We start from the raw sequence: 23002 nt of genomic DNA, 5'->3' as shown, positions 1-23002 counted from the left end.
AAAACCGACTATAAAAGTTTCCATAGGTATGTGAAGAGAAAAAGATTGGTGAATACAAATGTAGGTCCCTTACAATCAGAAAAAGGTGAATTTATAATGGGGAACAAAGAAATGGCTGACCAACTAAATACATAAGATAAAAGCAAAAAACTGCGGATGCTGGAAATCTAAAACAAAAACACCTGGAAAAACTCAGCAGGTCTGACAGCATCTGCGGCGAGGAACACGGTTAACATTTTGAGTCCGTATGACTCTTCACCAGAACTAAGGAAAAATAGAAAAGAGGTGAAATATAAGCTGGTTTAAGGGGCGGGGGGTGGGACAGATAGAGCTGGATAGAGGTGGAGATAACTAAAAGATGTCATAGACAAAAGGACAAATAGGTGTTGAAGGTTATCTAAGGAATGTGATAATAGGTGACATTCAAGATAGAAAGCAGGACGAGCAAGGTACAGATAGCCCTGGTGGGGGTGGGGTGGAGGGAAGGGATTGAAATAGGCTAAAAGTTAGAGATAAAACAATGGATGGAAATACATTTAAAAATAATGGAAATAGGTGGGAAAAGGAAAATCTGTATAAATTATTGGAAAAAAGGGGGTTCAGAAAGGGGGTAGGGATGCAGGAGAGAGTTCATGATCTAAAATTGTTGAACTCAATATTCAGTCCGGAAGGCTTTAAAGTGCCTAGTCGGAAGATGAAGTGTAGGTGATGTACTAAATACATACTTTGGTTCTGTCTTCACAAAGGAGGACACAAATAGCGTACCAGAAATGTTGGGGAACGCAAGGTTTAGCGAGAGAGAGGAACTGAAAGAAATCAGTATTAGTAGGCAAATTGTGTTGGGGAAATTGATGGGATTGAAGGCTGATAAATCCCCAGGGCCTGATAATCTACATCCTAGAGTACTTAAGTAAGTGGCCCTAGAAATAGTGGATGCATTGGTGGTCATCTTCCGAGATTCTATAGATTCTGGAACAGTTCCTACAGATTGGGGGGTAGCTAATGTAACCCCACTATTTAAAAAGGGAGGCAGAGAGAAAACAGGGAATTATAGACCAGTCAGCCTGATGTCAGTAGTGGGGAAAATTCTAGAGACCATTATAAAAGATTTAATAGCTGAACACTTGGAAAACAGCTGCAGAATTGGACAGAGTCAGCATGGATTTATGAAAGGGAAATCATGCTTGACAAATCTACTGGAATTTTTCGAGGATGTAACTAGTAGAGTTGATGAGGGGGAGCCAGTGGATGTGGTTTATTTGGACTTTCAGAAGGCTTTTGACAAAGTTCCACATAAGAGATTGGCATGTAAAATTAAAGCACATGGGATTGGAGGTAGTGTATTGAGATGGATAGAAAACTGGTTGGCAGGCAGGAAACAAAGAGTAGGAATAAACAGGTCTTTTTCCAAATGGCAGGCAATGACTAGTGGGGTACCACAGGGATCGGTGCTGGGACCCCAGTTATTCACAATATATATTAATGATTTAGATGAGGGAATTAAATGTAATATCTCCAAATTCACAGATGACACAAAGCTGGGTCGGAGGGTGAGCTGTGAGGAGGATGCGGAGGTCCTTCAGTGTGATTTGGACAAGCTGTGTGAGCGGACAAATGCATGGCAGTGCAGTATAATGTGGATAAATGTGAGGTTATCCATTTTGGTAGCAAAAACAGGAAGGCAGATCATCTGAATGGCTATAAATTAAGAGAGAGGAATGTGCAATGAGACCTGGGTGTCCTCATACACCAATCACTGAAGGTAAGCATGCAGGTGCAGCAGGTGGTTAAGGCAGCAAATGGTATGTTGGCCTTCATAGCCAGAGGATTCAAGTACAGGAGCAGGGATGTCTTGCTGCAATTATACAGGGCCTTGATGAGACCACACCTGGAATATTGTGTGCAGTTTTGGTCTCCTTATCTGAGGAAGGGTGTATTTGCTATAGAGGGAATGCAGCGAAGGTTTACCAGATTGATTCCTGGGATGGTGGGACTGACGTATGAGGAGAGATTGAGTTGATTAGAACTATATTCGCTTGAGTTCAGAAGAATGAGGGTGGGGGGGGAAATCTCATAGAAACCTATAAAATTCTAACAGGACTAGACAGGGTAGATGCAGGATGTTCCCGATGGTGGGGGCGTCCAGAACCAGGGGTCACAGTCTGAGGATATGGGGTAGACCATTTAGGACTGAGGAGAAATTTCTTCACCCAGAAAGTGGTGAGCCTGTGGAATTCGTTACCACAGAAAGTAGTTGAGGCCAAAACATTGTATGTTTTCAAGGAGTTAGAGCTAGCTCTTGGGGCGAAAGGGATCAAAGGGTATGGGGAAAAAGCGGGAGCAGGCTATTGAGTTGGATGATCAGCCATGATCATACTGAATGGTAAAGCAGGCTCGAAGGGCCGAATGGCCTACTCCTGCTCCTAGTTTCTATGTAACAGAGATGTGCAGCAAGGAACACCTGGAGGAGCGATACTTTGTATAACTAAGTTAAGAACTGCTGTTGCCAGGCTAAAGACTCTTGGTGATTTATTTAAAAACACCTAGCCTAAGAGAAGTATTCTTTGAACATCGTAGTCAGTAAGACTCTGTCAGTCGTAGAGGTGTGTATGTGCACTTTAGAAGTAGGCTGCAAAGAAAAGGCTCTCTCTCTCTTTCCTGCTCTTTGACCCACCTTTGTGTTGAACTTTCCTCAAACATCTCAGTGGGATAAATCATCTGTTTTATTTTGAGAGTTCACTAAGTCCTGATAAGTAAGAGTCGAGAACAGTTTCGCCAAAAAAATCCATCTGAAAGAACATCCAGATCTATTGTAACCAAAATTCTATTAGGTCAGCAATGTTGAGATCTTTCTGAATTTTATCCTTTTAAAAGAAACTTCCCCATACTCCAGTCTCTGCAGATGACTGTGTTTGTTCTGTCCTGTCTTGTGTGTGTGAATGGAGGTTCGAATGTTTTTTTTTCAAAAGGGGAAAAGTGTTCCAAGTTGTAGTTTAGAAGTGTATGTTAACCAGTTTAGTTTGTTTTATAATAAATCAATTTTGTGTTTAATAAAAGAAGCCTGGTTAGAAGCCTTTTTATGCTGGGAGTAACAGTATCCAAGGTAAACAATTGGTCAGCTTTTTTGGTGAATTAAACATTTAAATTGTTATGACCTGTGGAGAAGTGGGGCTAGAAGTAACTGCACACTCCTCCCATCTCAGTCCATAACAATGTGGAGACAGAGTTGGCTAAAGTGGACTTAGAAAATAGCTTAAAAGGTTAAGACAATGGATTGTCTTTAGGACAATTTAAGGAAATATTACATAACTCACTAAGATATATTCCATTGAGGAAAAAAAACTGTTGAAAGGATGGATCATCCCTAAGTTAAAAATGGTATCAAACTGAAAGGAAGGGCGCACAACGCTGCAAAGATTAGTGGTAGACCTAAAGATTGGGAAAATTTTAGAAACCAAAGGCTGACTAAAAAAAGAACTAGAAATTAGGAGAGTAAATGAACAAGAAATATAAAAACAGACAGTAAGAGACAGTATATAAAGCAAAAGAGCAGCTAAAGTAAATTTTGATCACTTGTATGATGAGACCGAGGAATTAATAATGGGAAACAAGGAAACGGCAGAGACTTGTACTTGTCTTCATGGTAGAAGATACTAAAAGCATACCAGTGATAGTAGAAAATCAAAGGGAAAATAGGATGGAGGAACCTAAAACAATCACTATTACTAGAGGAAAAAGAACTGGATAAACTAAATGGACTAAAGGCCAAAAGTCCCCCGGATCTGATGTTCTGCATCCAACAGTGTTAAAAGAAGTGGCTGCAGAGAAGGTGGATGTATTGGTTGTAATCTTCCAAAATTCCTTAGATTCAGGAATGGTCTCAGCACGTTGGAAAACTGCAAGTATAACACCTCCATTCAAGAAAGGAGGGAGAGAGAAAGCAGGTTATTATCGGCCAGTTAGCCTAACATCTGTCATTAGGAAAATGCTAGAATCCATTTCTAAGGAAGTCGTAGCAGGACATTTAGAATATCATTATACAATCAAGCAGAGCCAACATGGTTTTATGGAAGGGAAATAGTGTTTGACAAATTTATTAGAGCTGTTTGAGGATATAATAAGCAGGGTGCATTAAGAGGAAATTAGAGGATGTGTATTTGGATTTTCAGAAGACATTCAATAAGGTATCACATAAAAGTTTACTACACAAGATAACAGATTATATTGGGAATAATATATTTGCATGGATAGAGAATTGGCCAACTAATAAGAAACAGAAAATCAGGATATATTGGTCATTTTTCAGGTTGGCAAACTGCAACTAATGGAATGCCACAGGATCAGTGCTGGGGCCTCACTATTTAAAATCTATAATTACTTGGATGAAAGGGCAGAATGCATTGTAGCCAAGTTTGCTGGCAACACAAAGATAGGTAGGAAAACAAGTTGTGAGGAGGATACAAAGCACCTGCAAAGGGATATAGGTAAGTTAAGTGGGCAAAAATTTGGCAGGTGGAGTATACTGTGGGAAAATGAGGTTGTCCACTTTGGTAGGAAGAATAGAAAAGCAGAATATTATTTAAATGGAGAGTACAGAACTCTACAGTTCAGAGAGATCTGGGTGTCTTTGTACATAATGACAAGAAGATAGCATGCAGATGTAGCACATCATTATGAAGATAAATGGAATGTTGGCCTTTATTGCATGTGGGATGGAATGTAAAAGAACGGAATAAAGCTACAACTGCACAGAGCATTGGTGAAACAACACCTAGTACTACGTACAGTGTTAGGTGGGATATACTTGCTTTGGAGGCAGTTCAGAGGTTTACCAGGTTGATACATACGAACATGGGATGAAGGCGCTGCTTTATAAGATAAGCTTGAGCCTACTCTCATTGGAGTTTAGTAGAATGAAAGATAATCTTATTGAAACGTACAAGATTGTGAGGGGGTGCCTAACAGAGGAGATGATGAGAGGATGCTTTCCTTAACGGGGGAATCTAGAACTGAAGGGCACAGCTTCAAAATAAGGGGGATGAAGAATGAGGGGGAATTTCATTTGAGGATCGTTAGTCTTTGGATTCAGTTCCACAGAGAGCAGTGGAGGCTGGGACATTGAAAAGATTCATGGCTGAGTTAGATATATTTTTGATCCATAAGGGAGTCAGGCAGTGTGGTCACCATCAGATCACCCATGATCTTATTGAATGATGGAGCAGGCTCTTGTGGCTCAATGGCCGACCCTTGCATTTTCCTATCAAGACATGACTTTCCATAGGTAATGTGTACATGAACATTTTCCTTCAACAGCTGCTTTGGTCGCCATATATTTCCACTCAAAACAAATTATCACATATATGTGTACTTTAATCAAAATTAATTTGCATATGCAACCTTGACATGATGCAAATACGCAGTCACAACCAGATGAACACACAACACTTGTAGAATTTTGTATCTTTATTATAATCGATAAACTTTAGTGTAAAACAAGGAACCTCTGGAGCAAGACAGAAAGGAGACAAAGGGAAAGAATTCTACAGTCTTTTGAAACGTATATTAGAAGCTTAATTTCATGGAAAGCTCAACAAAATCACAAGTTCTGTTCAACAAACTCAGCATTTATGATCTCCTCTTCATAAGTAAACATAGGATATTGCTAGATTAAACTAACATTATTTTAAGCCAATATGGATGTTTGAAAAAGCCACTATGCTTTGACTTTCTTCTGGGACAGGTTAATCTTGTCACCCAAACTGAGAGCCATTCCCTGTAAGATAACAAACATAGGTGAACAGGAGATGACATACAGGGTACTTGCTAGGTGCATTCAAAGTTATATTTCAAACATAAATGCAGTTTAAGATTCAGTGCTTACAAAAACAAGACTTTTCTGACAAAAATAAGATAATGGTTAACTAATATTGATAGTGTAAATTACCAATTACCTGACTCTTTGCCCGAATGCGTATGTGACCAGTCACAGGAGCATCTGGTCCAAGGTGAACTGGTTTCTCTATGCTGACATTTGCAAGTGCATCTTCTCCAAATATGGAACGAGCATAGAGGTTGGCAGCCATAAAGCCACAATAACCAGAAAGAGCCTGAAATATTAAAAAAAAATTCACATGAAGTTGCCAAGTTGTGCATAATTCAAGCTGTTATTTGATTGATTTATTTAGTTGCCATCAAGAGTCTTTCCTAAAACAAAATAATACAGGGAAACTCCCTGAACAAAAATTATTTGAAGCACAAATGTGATGCTGTGAGTCATGCCAAAGGTGCAAGAAATGGAGAAATTGATCTTAAATAAGTTACTGAAATTTATTTAAAGAATTGAGAAACTGTCCATAAGTTGAACTTGTAAACAATTTTTTAGTAAAAGGTTCCCCAAAAATATTGTATTTATAGAATTAGAGGAATCCTTTAAAAACTGCAATTCAGACCTCTGCAATGTTGCAGTGAAAAGCTGAAGTTTGAGGGTGTGTGTGTAAATCTATCCCCAATAGATCCTTGAGGCTAAATATTAATTAGAGATTATACTGTAACCAGAATGGGATTGCCTCACATATAACTGTTATTTCTTTGTTTTCATATGTCACACATGAACAATCCACTGCTTTACATACAAAATGTAAATAAGTTTTTGTTAATTAAGGGGTTTTTAAATTCATATCTTGTCTTAGATTTGAACAATCTATATCTATAATAACTTAAAAATCTTGCTTACACGATGCACAATATGCTTCCTGTTACGAGTAAAATTGCTGCTCCTACTTTTTGGTTCATACTCCTAATATGACTCATACCTGGACTTCCAGTTGTCAATTTGGGATGCTGAGCCGAGTAATGCTGTTTTTAACAGTTTCATTCTTTTCAGACTTTATGTTCTCTGAAGTGTTTTTACTGTGCCTGTATATTTCAATTTTTTTAAGCTGCAGTGAAGGAGCAGAGCTGGACAGATCCATCTCACTGTATGTGCTTGATACATATGCCTGTAATTGTTTTGTTTTGCACATGCTACAAAGGAGGGGGAAGAAATGAGTATTGGGTCTGACTCCCAAGCACGTGCACATCTCATATTTACCTACCAAGCTACATGACCCATTTCCCACTTCCCCTACTCTTTTCCCAACCTGTGATAGGTCATCAGATGCTACACGTGAAACAGAAGCCTGGATCAGAGCCTGAAGCTTTGTGAAAAATGTTTCAATCAAGGGATAGGTCTGGTCACATTCTCTTGGGTTCAATACTGATGTACCATAACACCCATCTCTCTGTTCTCAGGACCAGGAACCTCTCTCCCTGTTCTGAGATTCTGGATATGCTTCCCCATTCTGCTGCTAGGTTTTGTCACCTTAACACTACCTCCGGAGTGGTGCCAGCCATTTTATCTAAAGCAGAGTAATACCCAAGGTCTTCAATGCAGCAAACCCCCTGTCACTATCTCTAAACTCCTACATCCATCTTCAATCTACTGTAATAATGGCAAAATACTGCGGGTGCTGGAAATCTGAAGCAAAACAAAAAAATGCTGGAAAAACTTAGCAGGTCTGACAGCAACTGTGGAGAGAAAAACAGTGTTAATGTTTCGAGCCCGTATGACTTTTCTTCACTCTGAAGAAGAGTCATATGGACTTGAAACATTAACTCTGTCTTTCTCTCCACAGATGCTGTCAGACCTGCTGAGTTTTTCCAGCATTTTTTACTTTTCTTTCAATCTACTTAGTTTGATTACAACGTATGCATATCGCAGGCTTAAAATTTTTGAACATATAAAGGGACATATACGAAGCATGATTTTGAGAAAAATGATGAGTCATGAAATTATTTCCACTGTAAATCCTGCAGTGGTATTATCAAACTCAGAATCTGACTTATTCTGCCTTTAGATTGCTCCATGATTTACCAATACAAAGCAAAAGACTTCTCATGTAACACTGGCTCAAACTATATCTCTGTCAGCATGCAGCTCTGATAATTCCACAAGGTGGCAGTGCACAGGAAGGCTCAAAATATATTCAATGAGTCGGTTTCTTTAAAATGACATGCTCTTCCAATCCCTCTCCTCAGAGAATTACACAGACCACCCACGTTTCAGAATAGATCCATTAACCCAAACACTCAGAAAAGCTGCAGTTCACACACTAAGGTTTTATCGTCCAGATCTTGCCATCAAACTTCTGAGAGATTATTTCAAGAGAGTCTCTGGAGCCTCACAGTCCTGTCACATTTCTCTGCTGTGTAAAAAAAATTACAAAGAAACTCACCTGTAGCTGCATAACATTGTACTAAAGAAACTTTTTCCTATCCTACTCATAGTCCTCCCCTCTCACCCACTCGGCCCACCCATCCACATTCTCCACTTCTCCTTTAGCCCATCCAACCTCCTCTTAATCCTCATGGCCTATCTGTCCCTAACACCAGTGCAGCCCACCCAACCCCTTCATCTCGCTCTGAATATTGCACATACAATACCAAGTCAGAATGACAAGAAAGCCATTTTTTTTTTAAAAAGCACATTAATACTCCAAATGTCATACCTTATCTAATGCAACCTTCTGTAGCACAGTTGATATCAGAAGCAGAATATCTGCAGCACTCTAACTGACCTCTCCACAAGATAGCTAGGACTCTCATCTGCAGCCTGACCTTTAACTGACCCTAAACTTAGAACGCAGAGCAATTATACCATGTAGTTAAAAAATGTACACCAAGATTTCAGCAGAATATGTTGTATTTCACAATGCACAACATTCCTGTCCTTATAAAACAGCACATGCTGACTTGCCACAAGCAGCACTAAGAGATTCAGTGGGTGAAGTATCTTCCGTCTTTATTCATAACTCAGCCTTTTGACATTCAGTAATAGCGTCAAGACTCTTCTCTGCACTGCCTCTACAGCTTGACTGTTAGCCTTGTGTTTCAGTGACCAAAATGAACACAGTATTTAAGTTTCAGTGAGGCCTGAGCACAATTAAGATTAATTCTAAATTTCTCAACTTTATGATCTACTGTTCTAGCTACACGGTTCCACATTTATTGGCTTTGTTGATTTCTGCTCTGTATTGGTTGAATATGTTGAGGACTGAGTTTTTGAAGATTTTGTCTTTATCCTCAATGACTTTAACACCAAATATGAAGTACGTGTGTTGCTTTTTCCTTCCTGAATGCAATGCAGCTGCCTGCATTCACTTTCATCTGCAGTCTGTGTTGTGTCCTTTTTATTTAGTTTCTCAATTTGATTCAGATATGCTAATTAAAAACAGTAGTTGTCCCAGTACTGAGTTCTGGAATAAATCTTTTCTATTAAAAGACCATATTTGCGTGTTTCATAATAATGCATCAAAATTTGAGTTTACTTTATTTAATTAGCTATTTTTAAAAATCGTGTGAAAAGTGCAATGCCACAAAAAAAATTTTCAGTAAAAAGCTTCACCATACTTAGTTAATCTTTCAATGTTTGAAGTATTTCTCCACAACTTTTATTTTAAAAGTTTGAATTTTTTTGATGCACTTGAAATGAGAAATTGCTACATCGTCACCATGTGAAGGTTAAAGAGTGACAAAAATGGAAGATTTGGAGCAAGTGCACGGATCGAGAAGTTACCAATTTTTGGATGGGTAGAAAAATACTTAACGGATTTTGATTAGTTAACAGTAAAAATGCAGAAAATGGTAACAACTTGAAAGCTAGAAGATCTCCTGTGACATTGTGTTCATGGTAAGTCACAAGATACACTGTTGGAAAGAAGTCCACCAAATACCAATGGGAAGTTTCAGTACCAATCAGCACTCACCTCTGGGAAGCAGAAATAGCTGGTCTATTGTACAGCATTTATCACAATGTAATTAGGTGAATGGTTAAAAGGAAAGTAGTCTTCCTTTCTGAAACCTGATTGGTCTAAGGACAGTACACTGAATTTGTAACCTAATGCTTGAGCTTGGGATTCTCATTCTAATGTTGAAATCCCTTAATGGTCCCACCCTTCTCCAGCTCAATATCCTGTTTTGGCTCTAAAGGGACACCCAAAAACTATCCCTTTCTCAGACTTTGGCCTTTTGTGCATCTCAACCCCACCCTACACTCCAGGACTGCCGGCATGGCCGTCTGCCCCACATTCTAGAAATCCCTCACTAAGTATATCTGCTACTCTACCTCCCTTGCCTCATTTAAAAACAGTCCCAAAAACTCCATGGACTAACTACTTTTTCAGTCTATCATCCGTTTTTGCCTGGTAATGCCTCCGTAGTGCCTTTAGACGTTTTCCTAGATTTAATGTGACACATAAAGGAGATGCCGCTGTTGGTGTTGATTGGTCAAAGCAACTCCACACTACATCAGAAACAGAGCTCATAGGTCCTAAGCAATACAGGCTGATTTAAAGCCAATCAAGTACCATCTTGCAGCGAGCACCACCTCAACAAACAACAATTGTAGCAACTTGCTTCTATGCTGGCAAAGTGAGGCAGTGAGCAAAACAGACCAGTAAATTCCCAAGTTTGATCACTAGTCTGTGCAAATTTAGCTTATCTCAGCTAAGTTGGAGTTAGGACCGAGAAGTTTAACTGATGGTCCAACCCTTGCTTCTGCAATAGTGCAGTGATTTCATCCAGTGACTCATTATGCCATGCAGACTGCCAAGATATTGGATGGAAATGTGTACGGACTTTGGACAAAGATGAGATTTCGCTCAAATATGGTATTCCTTTGACTGAATAGTCTGCCAATATTCACTGTTGAGCAATGTTCACTTAGAAAAGTTACCAGAGAATATCCAATACAGTGCAGCATAGCGAGAAATCAACATCAAGAAAAATTAACAAAGGGTTTCAAGGACTGGCAAAGTGTCTGACAAACACCAACAGGTTTCTGGTGGAGATTCTTACTTGTCCATGAAAATGTGTCAACAGGGCAGGATATAAAGAAGCACTTAGCTCTAGAATCGTATAACAGGAGTCAGCCATTTGGTCCATCATGTTTGTGCTGGACCTTGGAAACAGCTATCCAGTTATAGAAATGCCCTTACCCTCTAGTCCTGTAATTTCTCCTTTTCAAATATTTATCCAATTCCCTTTGAAAAGTTACTTTTGAATCTGTTTCAGCCACCCTTTCAAATAGGGCAATCCAGACTGTGACAATTCCACGTTAAAATTAATTTTTTGTTTCCCTCTGGTTTGTTTTTTGCCAATTATCTGTGTCTGTATGTCTGCTTACCTCCTGCAAAGGATCAGTTTCCCCTAATGTACTTTATTAAAACCCCTGAATTTTGCATGCCAATATTAAGTCTCCATTTAAGCTTCTCTGTCCTAAGGAGGACAACCCCAGCTTCTCCAGTAAAAACAGCAAGTGCTGGAAAAACTCAGCAGGTCTGGCAACACCTGTGGAGAGAGAAACAGAGTTAACGTTTCAAGCACAATATGACTCTTCTTCGGAACTCCAGTCTCGCTAGATATCACATCCCTTGTCCCCAGTACCATTCTGGTAAATCTCCTCTGCAAGGCCTTGACATCCTCCCTAAGGTGTGGTGCCCAGAATTAGCCTCTGATGCTTAACCAATTATTTATCAGAGTTAACCAAAACCTCCTTGTTTTTGTGCTCAATACCTCTAACTTATAAAAAAAAAAATTAAGGATTCTGTACGTCTCTTTCAGCAGCCTTAAAAACTTGTTCCATCACCTTTAAAAATCTGTATACGTGAACTCAGATTTCTGTTCCTGCACCTGCTTTACTGTTTACCATTTAATTTATATTACCTCTCATCATTTTTCCCTCCAAAATGTATCACTTCACGTTTCTTCACGTTAAATTTCATCAGCCTGTTGATGCCCTCTTAAAGTTGACTTCATCCTTCACACAGTTCACTAGGCTTTTTGTCACCTGCAAACTTTGAAATTATACCTTTGATATTGGAAGTCCAGGTCATCAGTATGTATCAAAAAGAGGACACCACTATATACTTTCTTTGACTCTGATATAATGTTTTACCATTGCTCTTTGCTTTCTTTCTCTTGGCTGATTTCCTAGGAATGGTGCCACTGTCCCTTCAATCCCACGAGTTTCATATTTGTTCAAATGTCCATTGAGTGGTGCTTTAAACACCTTCCAAAACTCCATTTACAAACATTATGGAGACAAGCTTATTGCAAAAAAGATTCAAAATAGTAAATATTAATTTTGACCAAGAATTGGGATCCCAAAGACCAATTGAGATCAGGTGGGGAGAGATTATTTGTGGAGGAAATCAACATTGCACAAAGAAAGAAAAATGGTCAAGTGCTTGGGTTTTTTTTTAAATATACTGATTACTTTTAAAACTTCTATGTCAAAGCAGTACACACCTTCTCTGGGGTCAAACACTTCATGTTGGTAGATTTAAGAATGTGCTGCAAGTATTCATTTAGGTCAGTAATGTTTGTGTTAACTGTAACCTTAAACAGAAAACAAAACAAATTAGAATAATTCAATCATTCATGAAAACTTACTTCAATCTATAAAAACAAAATATTATTTTGGTAAATTGTTACTATACCTTGTTTTCCCATTCAAATTCAGCCCACATCTGACGAAACTCTGCATCAGTGCACAAGGCAGGCTGAATATAGTCCATGATATCAATGTGAATATCACTCAGTACCACGCAGTTTCGATCGCTGGCAGCACCAGATATATCATACACTGCAAGCACAGATATGAGACACAACTGTCAGTTAAGTAGTTGGTTCAAATCTTTCGTAGGGAGAAGTCATTTCACAAGTTCAAACTAAAAACGATATTCAAATTTCAATTTCTCATTGGAGAGAATATTAAAACACATTAGCTTAAACATAGACTATCCCATTCTTTTCAATGGCTAAAAGACATGTTGCTGGTTAAAAAAAAATCCACCAAATCTTAATTTAATAAAGCAGAATGTAACAATTGCAAATATAGCATTTCTTTGGTCTAAAACAGTTCTTTGTGTTATTGCCAAACATAAAATTCCTACTCACCTATATTACCAAAAATGATACCATTTTCTGTTGAAGCTACTTTCACATTCGCCTTAATGTTAGCAAAATCATGAGGAGCCAGAGTCAGAGGTGAAGGTTTCTCAACCAGTTTAAGATCACCTGTTGGAAACAAAGCAAACATGATTCACATTTAAAACTTGCTAATCCCAAATCTTTATCAAAGGGTAACGTGAAAGAATGATCAATACAGTCAAAAATAGAATTCAGGGTATAAAACTTGTCCATGTTGGCTTAGGTGGAGCACTCAAGCCTAGGTTGCCATTTCAGTGCAGTACTAAGGGAAGTCTACATTGTGGCAGCTGAATTCTTTCAGATGAGATGTTAAAACGAAGCTTCAACTGTTACGATTATTAACCAGATGTAAAAGATCCCATGGCATTATCTGTAGAAGAGCAGTTGGTTGTAAAATACTTTAGGGCATTCTAAAGACATGAAAGGTGTATACTTAGGACCTTTGGTTTCTTCTCTGGACTCAAAGTATTAAAGCACTAACTCTGTTTCTCTCTCCACAGATTCTGCCAGACTGCTGAGTTTTTTTTCCAGCATTTTATTTTTATTTAAGCCAAAGGGTGACACTGACAGAGTGTTGGAGTTGGAGTGCATCATGTCTTTAAAGGAAAACAAAATACACAGGTTTAAAAGAGGGAGGAATATCACAAGGCATTAATGCTTGTAATTTGAATATTTGAGTAAAAGAAACAAACAAAGGTCCGGAGTTTATACCTGTCAGTCTACAGAATGTCCTAAATTGTTTTACAGTCAACTGCTCTTCTACACATCGTGCCATGGGATCTTTTACATCTGGTTAATGGTGATGCTTCATTTCCGAAGTTGTCATATTGGGCTTGAAATGTTAGCTCTGTTTCTCCCCACAGATGCTGCCAGACCTGCTGAGTTTTTCCAGTATTTTGTTTTTATTTCAGATCTCCAGCATGCGTAGTATGTTACTTTCATTTTAATCCTTCAGCCTCTTTAGTAATGCAAAAAAATCCCATTTCTGGATGATAGTCACTTTGTTGTAAAAGCAATCTAATTGAGGTTAACAACTCCTCACTCACGTCTGTGAATGTAACTGAACACCAAAATCTTAACTTGAGATCTTTCTGATCTGCGGCATACTTAGTGCATTTACCAATTGGGTGATGAAGGGTGAGGAAGCGGGTTTGAATGGAGATGTATCACAGTTCTCGCCCTTCTTCCCCACTCCGCTCTGCCAGTGAGTTTGCAGGCAGGGAGAACCTACCCTCCCCACCACCTCACAAGGCCACTTAAGGGTCCATCACTGGCCCCCTTGCCAAAAGTGAGTGCCAACACCCACTCCTTTAGTGTTCCCTTCCTGTCTGGCCTTTCCATCACAATCCCCAGCCCCCTCAGGCCTTCCCCTCCCAACCTCACCTCAACACTCCCCACACTTGTGAGCTCCGGCACTTAAGATTGGCTGGATTTCTTGTGGTCCTAGCAGTGCACTCACAGGACGACAGTGCTGCTGGCCAAATCAGATTGGCTGGGAGCTATCCAAGGCAGGACGCCCTCCCGAGTGAGGGGCTGAAGTCCTGCCACCAGCCAATTAACGCTCCATGGAGTGTTATATGGCTATGGCGCTACAGTGATTTGCAAGGATAGGTTTCCCGCTGACTCTTCAGGTGGCGGGCAGCAGGGAGGGCCCTGCATTCAAAAAATTCTCCCCAGCATCTTGGACTTAACTGTTAAAACCTACCCAATGTGGCTAATTCCAGAGTGCAGTTCTGAAGTGTGTCGCTGGTTTGATTGACCACAAGTACATCAAGTACAATGTCATACTGATTAACATGGACATAGGCTTCTGCATACACTGGATCAGAGAAACCAGTCAGCTGCGTAACCTGCAAGGGACAAGAATATGATTAGCCCAAAGTTCCTTTTGACTAGAGAGCCAGCAATAAATTTTCCTGAAAGAAAATGCATGTTGGTAAGTGGTGATGTGAAGTATTTTAGGATAAAAATAAAAAGGTGATAATCAGGCTTGCCTAACACAGGAGGGCTGTACCATGAAAGAAACATTATTTGCTCAATATCGGTTAATGATTTATCTAATTTGGAAATACCACCGCTTCCATCATGTACCTAGACTATCCATTCCCAACTACTGAATGCAGCAGAATTTCAGAACTTATGGATTTGACTGTATAATCATGGTTTACTATCAAAGGAAAAATGATGAAAATGCAGTCAGATTATGCACTATGGCCTATAGCTTGCTGTCATAATAGTGGCAAGACAAAAAGCATTCACCATTATTTATAATCAAATGCTGCAGCAACTTCAGGCAAGAGCAAATGTGAGGCTAAACAAAGATACCAAAAATTATTGCCCCAGAGGTGATCATCTACTGTTAACTTTGTGAAAACTGCATTGCCCAGACTGTCTCACCATTGAAATGCATTTAGCAGCGTGAAACTGCGTATTTCCATGTTAGATATGAACTAAGCTTACACAGTGAGTTAAATCAAATCATTTATTATCTAAGTACCCATTTAATGATGCCAGTCAACACCTCTGGCATTGAAAATTAACTAATACTAATCAGGAGTGTCAACCCTCCAAGTATTAATTATCGAAGATATTAAATATAAAATGTAACTTTTTAAACTTTCCATTTATTTCCTCTTATTTTTCTCTCTCAATCTAGTCTTAAAAGTCACTATTCTGATCTCTCTGTATTTGATTTGGCATTGAATTCACCCATTCTACAATTCCTTCTCAGTCCTTGCAATGTCACTTTCACAATCCATCAATCTGATCGGTTAGAGATACACAGTTGCCTTCACTTACATCCCAGATATCCTGTTTCCCTTGCTGCACCATTATCAGCTCATACTTACAGCAACTTGAAAAAATGTAAAAACCTAAACATGTAAGGACAAGTCTAACTACGAACAAGCAGCAGTAGGCTATTCAGCCCCTCAAGCCTGCTCTGCCTTTTAATAAGATCATGGCAGATCTGACAGTAACCTCAAATTTGCATCCCATCTACCCCCAATAACCTATAATCCCTTTGTGTACCAAGAATCTACCCATCACTGCCTTAAAAATATTTAAAGGCTCTGCTTTCACTCCCTTTACAGGAAGAGTTCCAAAGACTCATGACCCTCGGAGAAAAAAATTTGCCTCATCTCCATTTTAAATGGGTAACCCCTTATTTTTAAACAGTGAGCCCTAGTTCTAGATTCTCCCACAAGAGGAAACATCCTCTCTACAGTCACCCTATCAAGTCCCCTCAGGATCTTATGTGTTTCAATCAAGTTGCCCCTTACTCTTCTAAACTCCAGCGGCTACAAGACTAGTCTGTCCAACCTTTCCTCATAAGGCAATCCGTCCATTGCGGGTATTAGTATGGTAAACCTTTTCTGAACTGCTTTCAACGTATTTCCATCCTTCCTGAAATAAGGTGACCTATACTGCACACAGTACTCCAGATATGGTCTCACTAGCGCTCTGTATAACTGAAGCATTAACCTCCCTACTTTCGTATTCAATTCCCCAACCAATAAATTATAACATTCTATTAGTTTTCCTATTTACTTGCTGTACCTGCATGCTAGCCTTTTGCAATTCATGCACTAAGACATCCAGGTGCCCTTGCATCTCAGAGCTCTGCAATCTCTCATCATTTAGATAATATGCCTTTCTTTTATTCTTCTTGCCAAAATGGACAATTTCGCATTTTCCCACATTGTACTCCATCTGCCAGATCTTTGCCCACTCACTTAACCTATCTATATCTTTTTGTAGCCTCCTTATTTCCTCTTCACAAATTAGTTTCCTACCTATCTTTGTGTCATCAGCAAATTTGGCAACCCATCCCATCCATCCAAGTCATTTATATAAATTGTAAACAGTTAAGGTCCCAGCACTGATCCCTGAGGCACACCACTCATTACATCTTGCCAACGTGAAAAAGATCCATTTATACTAACTCTCTGCTTCCTGTTAGCCAGCCAATCTTCTATACCATGAGTTTTTATTTTCCACAATAACCTTTGATGCGGCACGTTATCAAATGCCTTCTGGAAATCCAAGTACGGTACATACACTGGTTCCCCTTTATCCACAGCAGATGTTACTCCCTCAAAGAAGTCCAATAACTTGGTTAAATATGATTTCTTTTTCACAAAACCTTGCTGACTCTGCCTGATTATCCTGAACTTATCCAAGTGCCCTGCTATAGCTTCTTTAATAATAGCTTCTAACATTTGCCCTATGACAAATGTTAAGCTAACTGTTCTGTAGTTTCCTGATTTCTGTCTCCTTTTTTAAAAAAGGAGTAACATTTGCCATCTTCCAATCTAATGGAACCTTTCCTGAATCTCGGGAGTTTTGGAAAATTAAAAACCAATGCATCAACTATCTCACTTGCCATTTCTTTTGAGACCCAAGGATGAAGTCCATCAGGACCTGGGCACTTGTCAACCCGCAGCTCCAGCGATTTACTCAATACCATTCTTCTGGTGATTGTAATTTTCCTGAGTTCCTCCCTCCCTTCCATTTCTAATTTATAGCTGCTTCTGAGGTGTTACTTTTATCCTCTACTGTGAAGACCAATGCAAAATACCTGTTCAATTCATCTGCCATTTCCTTGTTTCCATCATCAATCTCCAGACTCACTTTCTATAGGACCAACACTGACTTTGTTGACTCATTTCTTTTTTTAAATATTTAGGGAACTCTTACTACCCGTTTTTACATTTCTGGCTAGCTTTCTCTCGTACTCTAATTTTTCCCTCCACATTAATCTATTAGTTATCCTTTGCTGTTTTTTGTATTCTGACCAATTTTCTGGCCTTCCAACTATCTTTGCAAAATTATATACTTTTTCTTTAAGTATGATACTATCCTTAATCTTTCTAGTTAATCACGGATGGTATGGCCGTCCTTTGGACTTTTTCTTACTCGTTGGAATGTATCTATTGTGTTGTCTGAAATATCCCCTTAAATGTTCGCCACTGCATTTCTATTGATGTATCCCTTTACCTAATTTTCCAATCCAATGGCAGACGCTGTTAGTTTGCCCTGACACTATAAATTATGGCCCACTGAAGTGAAGCTATTTTGGATAAGTATTCTACTCCTCATTTGCCCTCAATAAAAACAAAAAATACTTGGATAAATGTGTCCATTCTTTGTTCAACTGCACAATATCACTTAGCAGGAGAGCCATAGCATCTCCAAATGATTGTGCTAAGTTCAGGAACTCATTATGTGGATAATCATTGGTGCTAAGCCACACAAAAATCCATGTTGCAGTATATTGGTACATCAATGCACAACATCATTAGGTGATTGCAGGCAGCTTTAACATAAATCTATTCTGTTTAAATTTTCAAATGTTCAAAAATGTTCAAAGGGGACCAAAAAAAAAACAGTAAAAATGCTCATAACCATAAACAAAAAAAAAAGCAGGTTGTGAGGTACTATTTATGCACAGACTCCAAATACATTTTCAGCCCTGGGAAGACATACCTGGCACCATGTAGTGGTTGGAATAAGGTTTACAAAAATTTTTGGTTTATGATAGCTAAAAGATGCATTTTCACAGTACCTTGCTGAGCTTGGAAGTCAAGGGATCAGAGGCTTCCTTTCGTTGTGTATTACCCATTGCAGCCAATAAGCTGAGCTGAAACTGGTCTTCCTTTGAGGTCATCTCATTCTTGGCCATCAGCTGCATGAAGGAAATGGGATCGTCTGCCTGTACCATTACATTCCTCTTTTCAGACTGTTTCTAAATCGCACAAAGAAAAATGTTTTAAGTGTTAAGTATCCAAGATAAATTTAAACACACCAACAGGCATTTTTACAGCAGTAAAAGTGAACATGAGGTTTCCCATTTCACTGTTCAAAGTTAATTGTCAGCACACATCAAAATTCCCAAAACATCCAACCGAGTGAACTGGATGCAGTGTGAAAGTCAATTTTCTAACTCAATCCAATCCAACATATGCATGAAACAAGACATTTCAACAGGTCCTCTGAAATGTAGTGGAATCAAAAAGGATGAAGAATGAAGAAACAACACTCTCCAAAACTATTCAAAAGCACACTTAATTCTGCATTAACTAACATGTTGTAATAACTACAAGGATATGTACACCAATAACAACTTACACCTATATAGCACCTTTAACATAGTAAAATGTCCCAAGGTACTTTATAGGAGTGTGATCAAATAAAGTCTGAAACACAGCCACATAAGGAGATATTAGGACAAGAGAGGTAAGTTTTATGGAGCATATTTAAAGGATGAAGAGAGTAGAGATACGGAGAAGTTTAGGAGACGATTACAGTAACTCTTTGTTTAGTACATCTAATGTGTTCCTGGAAAATGATATAGTGTGAAAACACACTAAACAAAAAAATTTCCATAACATGTAATAAGGGTGAATTACATTCCAAATCTGTAATTTTTAGATTAAGCTATGAGCCAACCAACTCAGGACGTACACTGACTGACTCTGGTTGCTCCTCCTCTCAGACACAGGGATCTGCCGCTCTTTCACTCAGCGGTGGAGAGCAGGAAATGACAGAGAAGTTACTGGGTCTTGGCTTCCACTTCAGCCCTGGCAACATGCTGCTGACTGGTGGCAACATGGGCACGGAGGTGGTGAGGAGTGGGTGCCAGGTCTGGAATTTGGGATTGATACCCACTCCAGAGTTCAGGATCGCTGCTGGACATCAAACGTGAACACCTTTAATCAGCTGTTAGTGGCGGAGTCTGGGGAAGCCTGCAAGGCCGGCTCCAGCAAACACCCCAAGCAGGGGTCAGGAACAGGAAAATCGCATCCCACCCAGAGAGGTCAGAAATCATTCAGGAAAAATAATAGGAGCAGTCCATTCAGTACCTTAAGGCTTACCAACCAGGCTAAACTGAGCATGGAAGTAGTGGCTGACAGCAATATTTGATAAGTTCCCTAATATGAAAACCCCTCTAAGACGAAAATGCATTACTCCAAACAGGGGATTACTGTTCGGAGAATAAGACCCAAATGTCAGACCAATGGCAGGCAAAGGAAATGAAGGACGAGTAAGAGGCCAGAATTGGAGGGGTGCAGAAATCATGGAGAGCTATAGAGCTGAAGATGGGGTGAGGGCATGGAAGGATTTGAACACTAAGATGAGAAATTTAAATTTGAGGTGTTGCTGGACCATGGGCCATTGTAAGTCAGTGAACATACATAAGTGAATGGGGCTTGGTGAGAGTAAGGCTGAGCGCAGCAGAGGTTTTCACGAGCAGAAATTATTTGAGGGCGGAAGATCGGAGGCCAGCCAGGAGAGCATTGGAATAATCAGGTCTGGGGGTAATCAAGGAATGGATGAGCGTTTCAGCAACAGAGGGGCTGGAGGCCTCTTGTTCTCAACTACACCAGAAAGGAGGAGGAGAAATTACCATAGTGCATGCTTGGACCCTTGGACTTGCAAGTTGGGCTTGACTGTAGAAAAGCATTGGCATCTCTAGGACAGAGAATGAATGAGTTCCTCACATATATCTAAAGTGAATCTCAAAAATATTCATATAATTTTAAAAAGGAAGAATAGCTTCAGGTTATCACCTAAAAAGGTTGAAAACATGCCAAGAAAGATTCAAAACATGGCAAGGAAGGTTGAAAAAAGCTAAAGACAGGACATAAGTCAACTACTGGGCAACCTATTTCATAGTACTGCAACTTCAGCATTGTCACAACTCAACAGTTCTACTATTAGTTACTTTAAGTCTGAACCTGAGTCTGGAAAGAAGCAAAACGCTTGTTACAGGAGATAGTCTCACACCACTTGGTACAATTTCAAATAAAGCTTCAGAAATATGTTCAGAGATCCCAATCCTCTGGGCAGTCTTTAAACTTTGACAGAGCTATTTCAGATGATGTCAATGCAGATAACATCACCAATGCTTTAAATGCATTTAAAATTTACCAGCCTGGTACATAGCTCTAACTAAATTGAAGCTGAAGGTCTCAGTCTGGTAGCTACTCAGACTCTCAATCTGATCTACCAACATAATCAGTGCCAATTTCTTAACAATGGCAATAAAATGTTAATATACACTGCCAGCACTTTGAAGTCAAGCCCCTCAAAAAGGCCACCTTCATGCCATGTTGGAAATACAACTTGAGGAAAATTACTTTTCTGCTCTTTTTAATTCATTCATGGGATGTGGGCGTCGATGGCTAGGCCAGCATTTATTGCCCATCCCTAATTGTTCAGAGGGCATTTAACCCTGAGTCTGGAATCACATGTGGGCCAGACCAGGTAAGGACAGCAGATTTCCTTCAAAGGACATTAGTGAACCAGATGGGTTTTTACAACAACCAACAATGGTTTCATGGCCATCATTAGACTTTTAATTCCAGATTTTTATTGAATTCAAATTCCACCATCTGCGGTGACAGAATTCGAACCCAAGTCCCCAGAGGATTACCCCAGATCTCTGGATTACTAGTACAGTGACAATACCATGACACCATTGCCTCCCCTTTCAGTAAACTTATTGGATTGATTCCCAATCTCACCTTCAAATACATAGTGCTGCTACTTGGTAACTATGTATGAGGCAAAGCTATTTACTAACATATGTAATGATTCAACAGAAAGTTGCAAAGCTTAATATTTCATCACATAGTAGAGTATCAACCTTGGATTCTGAAGGTAACATTTCCTCAACAAGCATTCCTATTCAGAGCAAAGAGCCCAACAGTGCCCATTTTTGCATTTTTCAAAAACTTAAATGTTCTTTTTACCATGGATCGCAAGTCTCACTTCAATAAAAATCCTTATTCAGAGTTGTGCCGTGTCACAGAACAGATGGAGAATTATAATTTAATTATTAGCTTTCTTCATTTCTGAATTTTTTTTAAAATCAGAAATCACTGGCACTGAAGTTATTTGAAACAGGAGTTTAGTGGATTCTTTCATTACAAATATACTCGTGTGATGTCTAGCAGCAAGAAATATTATAATTATCCAACATTTAGCACAACTGTTATGTAATATATAATTGACTTTCATACAAATATTACCTTCTGAGAAAGCTTTTCCTCTTCCAGTTTGGCTGAAAGCATTTGAGAGAGAGATTTCCTGCATTCTTTGTTAAAAATGTTGCTCATCAGTGGGGAACACTCTGAAAGGACTTTAAGGCAGAGCGAGATACGGTCAACATCATCATCTGTGATCGATTTCTTTGGGAGTGATGATTTACCAAGGTGTAAAATGGTGGCCATGATCAGCATGGCCTCTGCAGCAAAACTCTTTTTTTTTTTAAAAAAAAGCACACAAGAACATAAGAAATAGAAGGAGCAGGTCACACTGCACTTTCAATAAGATCACTGTTGAACTTCGACATCAATTCCACTTTCCTTTTCTATCCTATTATCCTCATATCCCTGGATTCCCTTAGTGGCTAAAAATCTATCAATTTCAGTCTTGAATATATTCATCGACTTGAGCACCACAGCCCTCTGGGATAGAGAATTCCAAAGATTCACAAACCTTTAAGTGAAGAAATTTCTCATCTCAATCTGGAGATTCCTGTACAGGCCACAAGTCAGCTCCTTTAAGTCACTCTTCTCTGGCACCTTATCAAATGCCTTCTGAAAATTCAAATATACTATGTACACCGGTAGCACTTAAATACCCTGCCAGTTACACCCTCAAAATTGCCCAAACTTCCAATAACTTAGCACAATTTTACAGTTTTGAAATTATTCCCTTTAAAAGAATGTTAAACACTCAGTTTAAATAACTTCAAAATCCATTTTTAACAACTTGAAATGTCCATTTAATGACATGACTGTATTTGTCAAATAACATTATTGTCACCAATTGATGATTGAGAATAGACTGTTAGGCAGTGATGGGTCAGATTGGATTTGTCCTGCTTTTCGTGTACAGGACATACTTGGGCAATTTTCCACATTGTCAGGTAGATGCCAGTGTCGTAGCTGTACTGCAGCAGCTT

General features: G+C 39.1%; 1 protein-coding gene across 2 annotated transcripts in view; it reads right to left on the bottom strand.

The window, feature by feature from the left end:
• Positions 1-5448: 5448 nt before the first annotated feature.
• The window catches only part of copb1 (COPI coat complex subunit beta 1), a 53444-nt gene continuing 35890 nt past the window's right edge, over positions 5449-23002 (bottom strand). For both annotated transcript variants that reach the window (XM_041197670.1, XM_041197671.1), the window contains exons 15-22: positions 22065-22292; positions 18596-18775; positions 14735-14879; positions 12997-13116; positions 12537-12682; positions 12346-12435; positions 5952-6107; positions 5449-5773 (exon numbers count right to left, since the gene is read on the bottom strand). In XM_041197670.1, coding sequence (XP_041053604.1) covers positions 5714-5773; positions 5952-6107; positions 12346-12435; positions 12537-12682; positions 12997-13116; positions 14735-14879; positions 18596-18775; positions 22065-22292 — 1125 coding nt within the window. In that variant the 3' untranslated portion in view covers positions 5449-5713. The remainder of the gene's footprint in view (positions 5774-5951; positions 6108-12345; positions 12436-12536; positions 12683-12996; positions 13117-14734; positions 14880-18595; positions 18776-22064; positions 22293-23002) is intronic.

The sequence above is a fragment of the Carcharodon carcharias genome, chromosome 10 (genome assembly GCF_017639515.1).
Source record: "Carcharodon carcharias isolate sCarCar2 chromosome 10, sCarCar2.pri, whole genome shotgun sequence".
NCBI lineage: Eukaryota > Metazoa > Chordata > Chondrichthyes > Lamniformes > Lamnidae > Carcharodon > Carcharodon carcharias.
The sequence above is the reverse complement of the archived record's forward strand: the minus strand, read 5'-3'. Positions and strand labels throughout refer to the sequence as shown.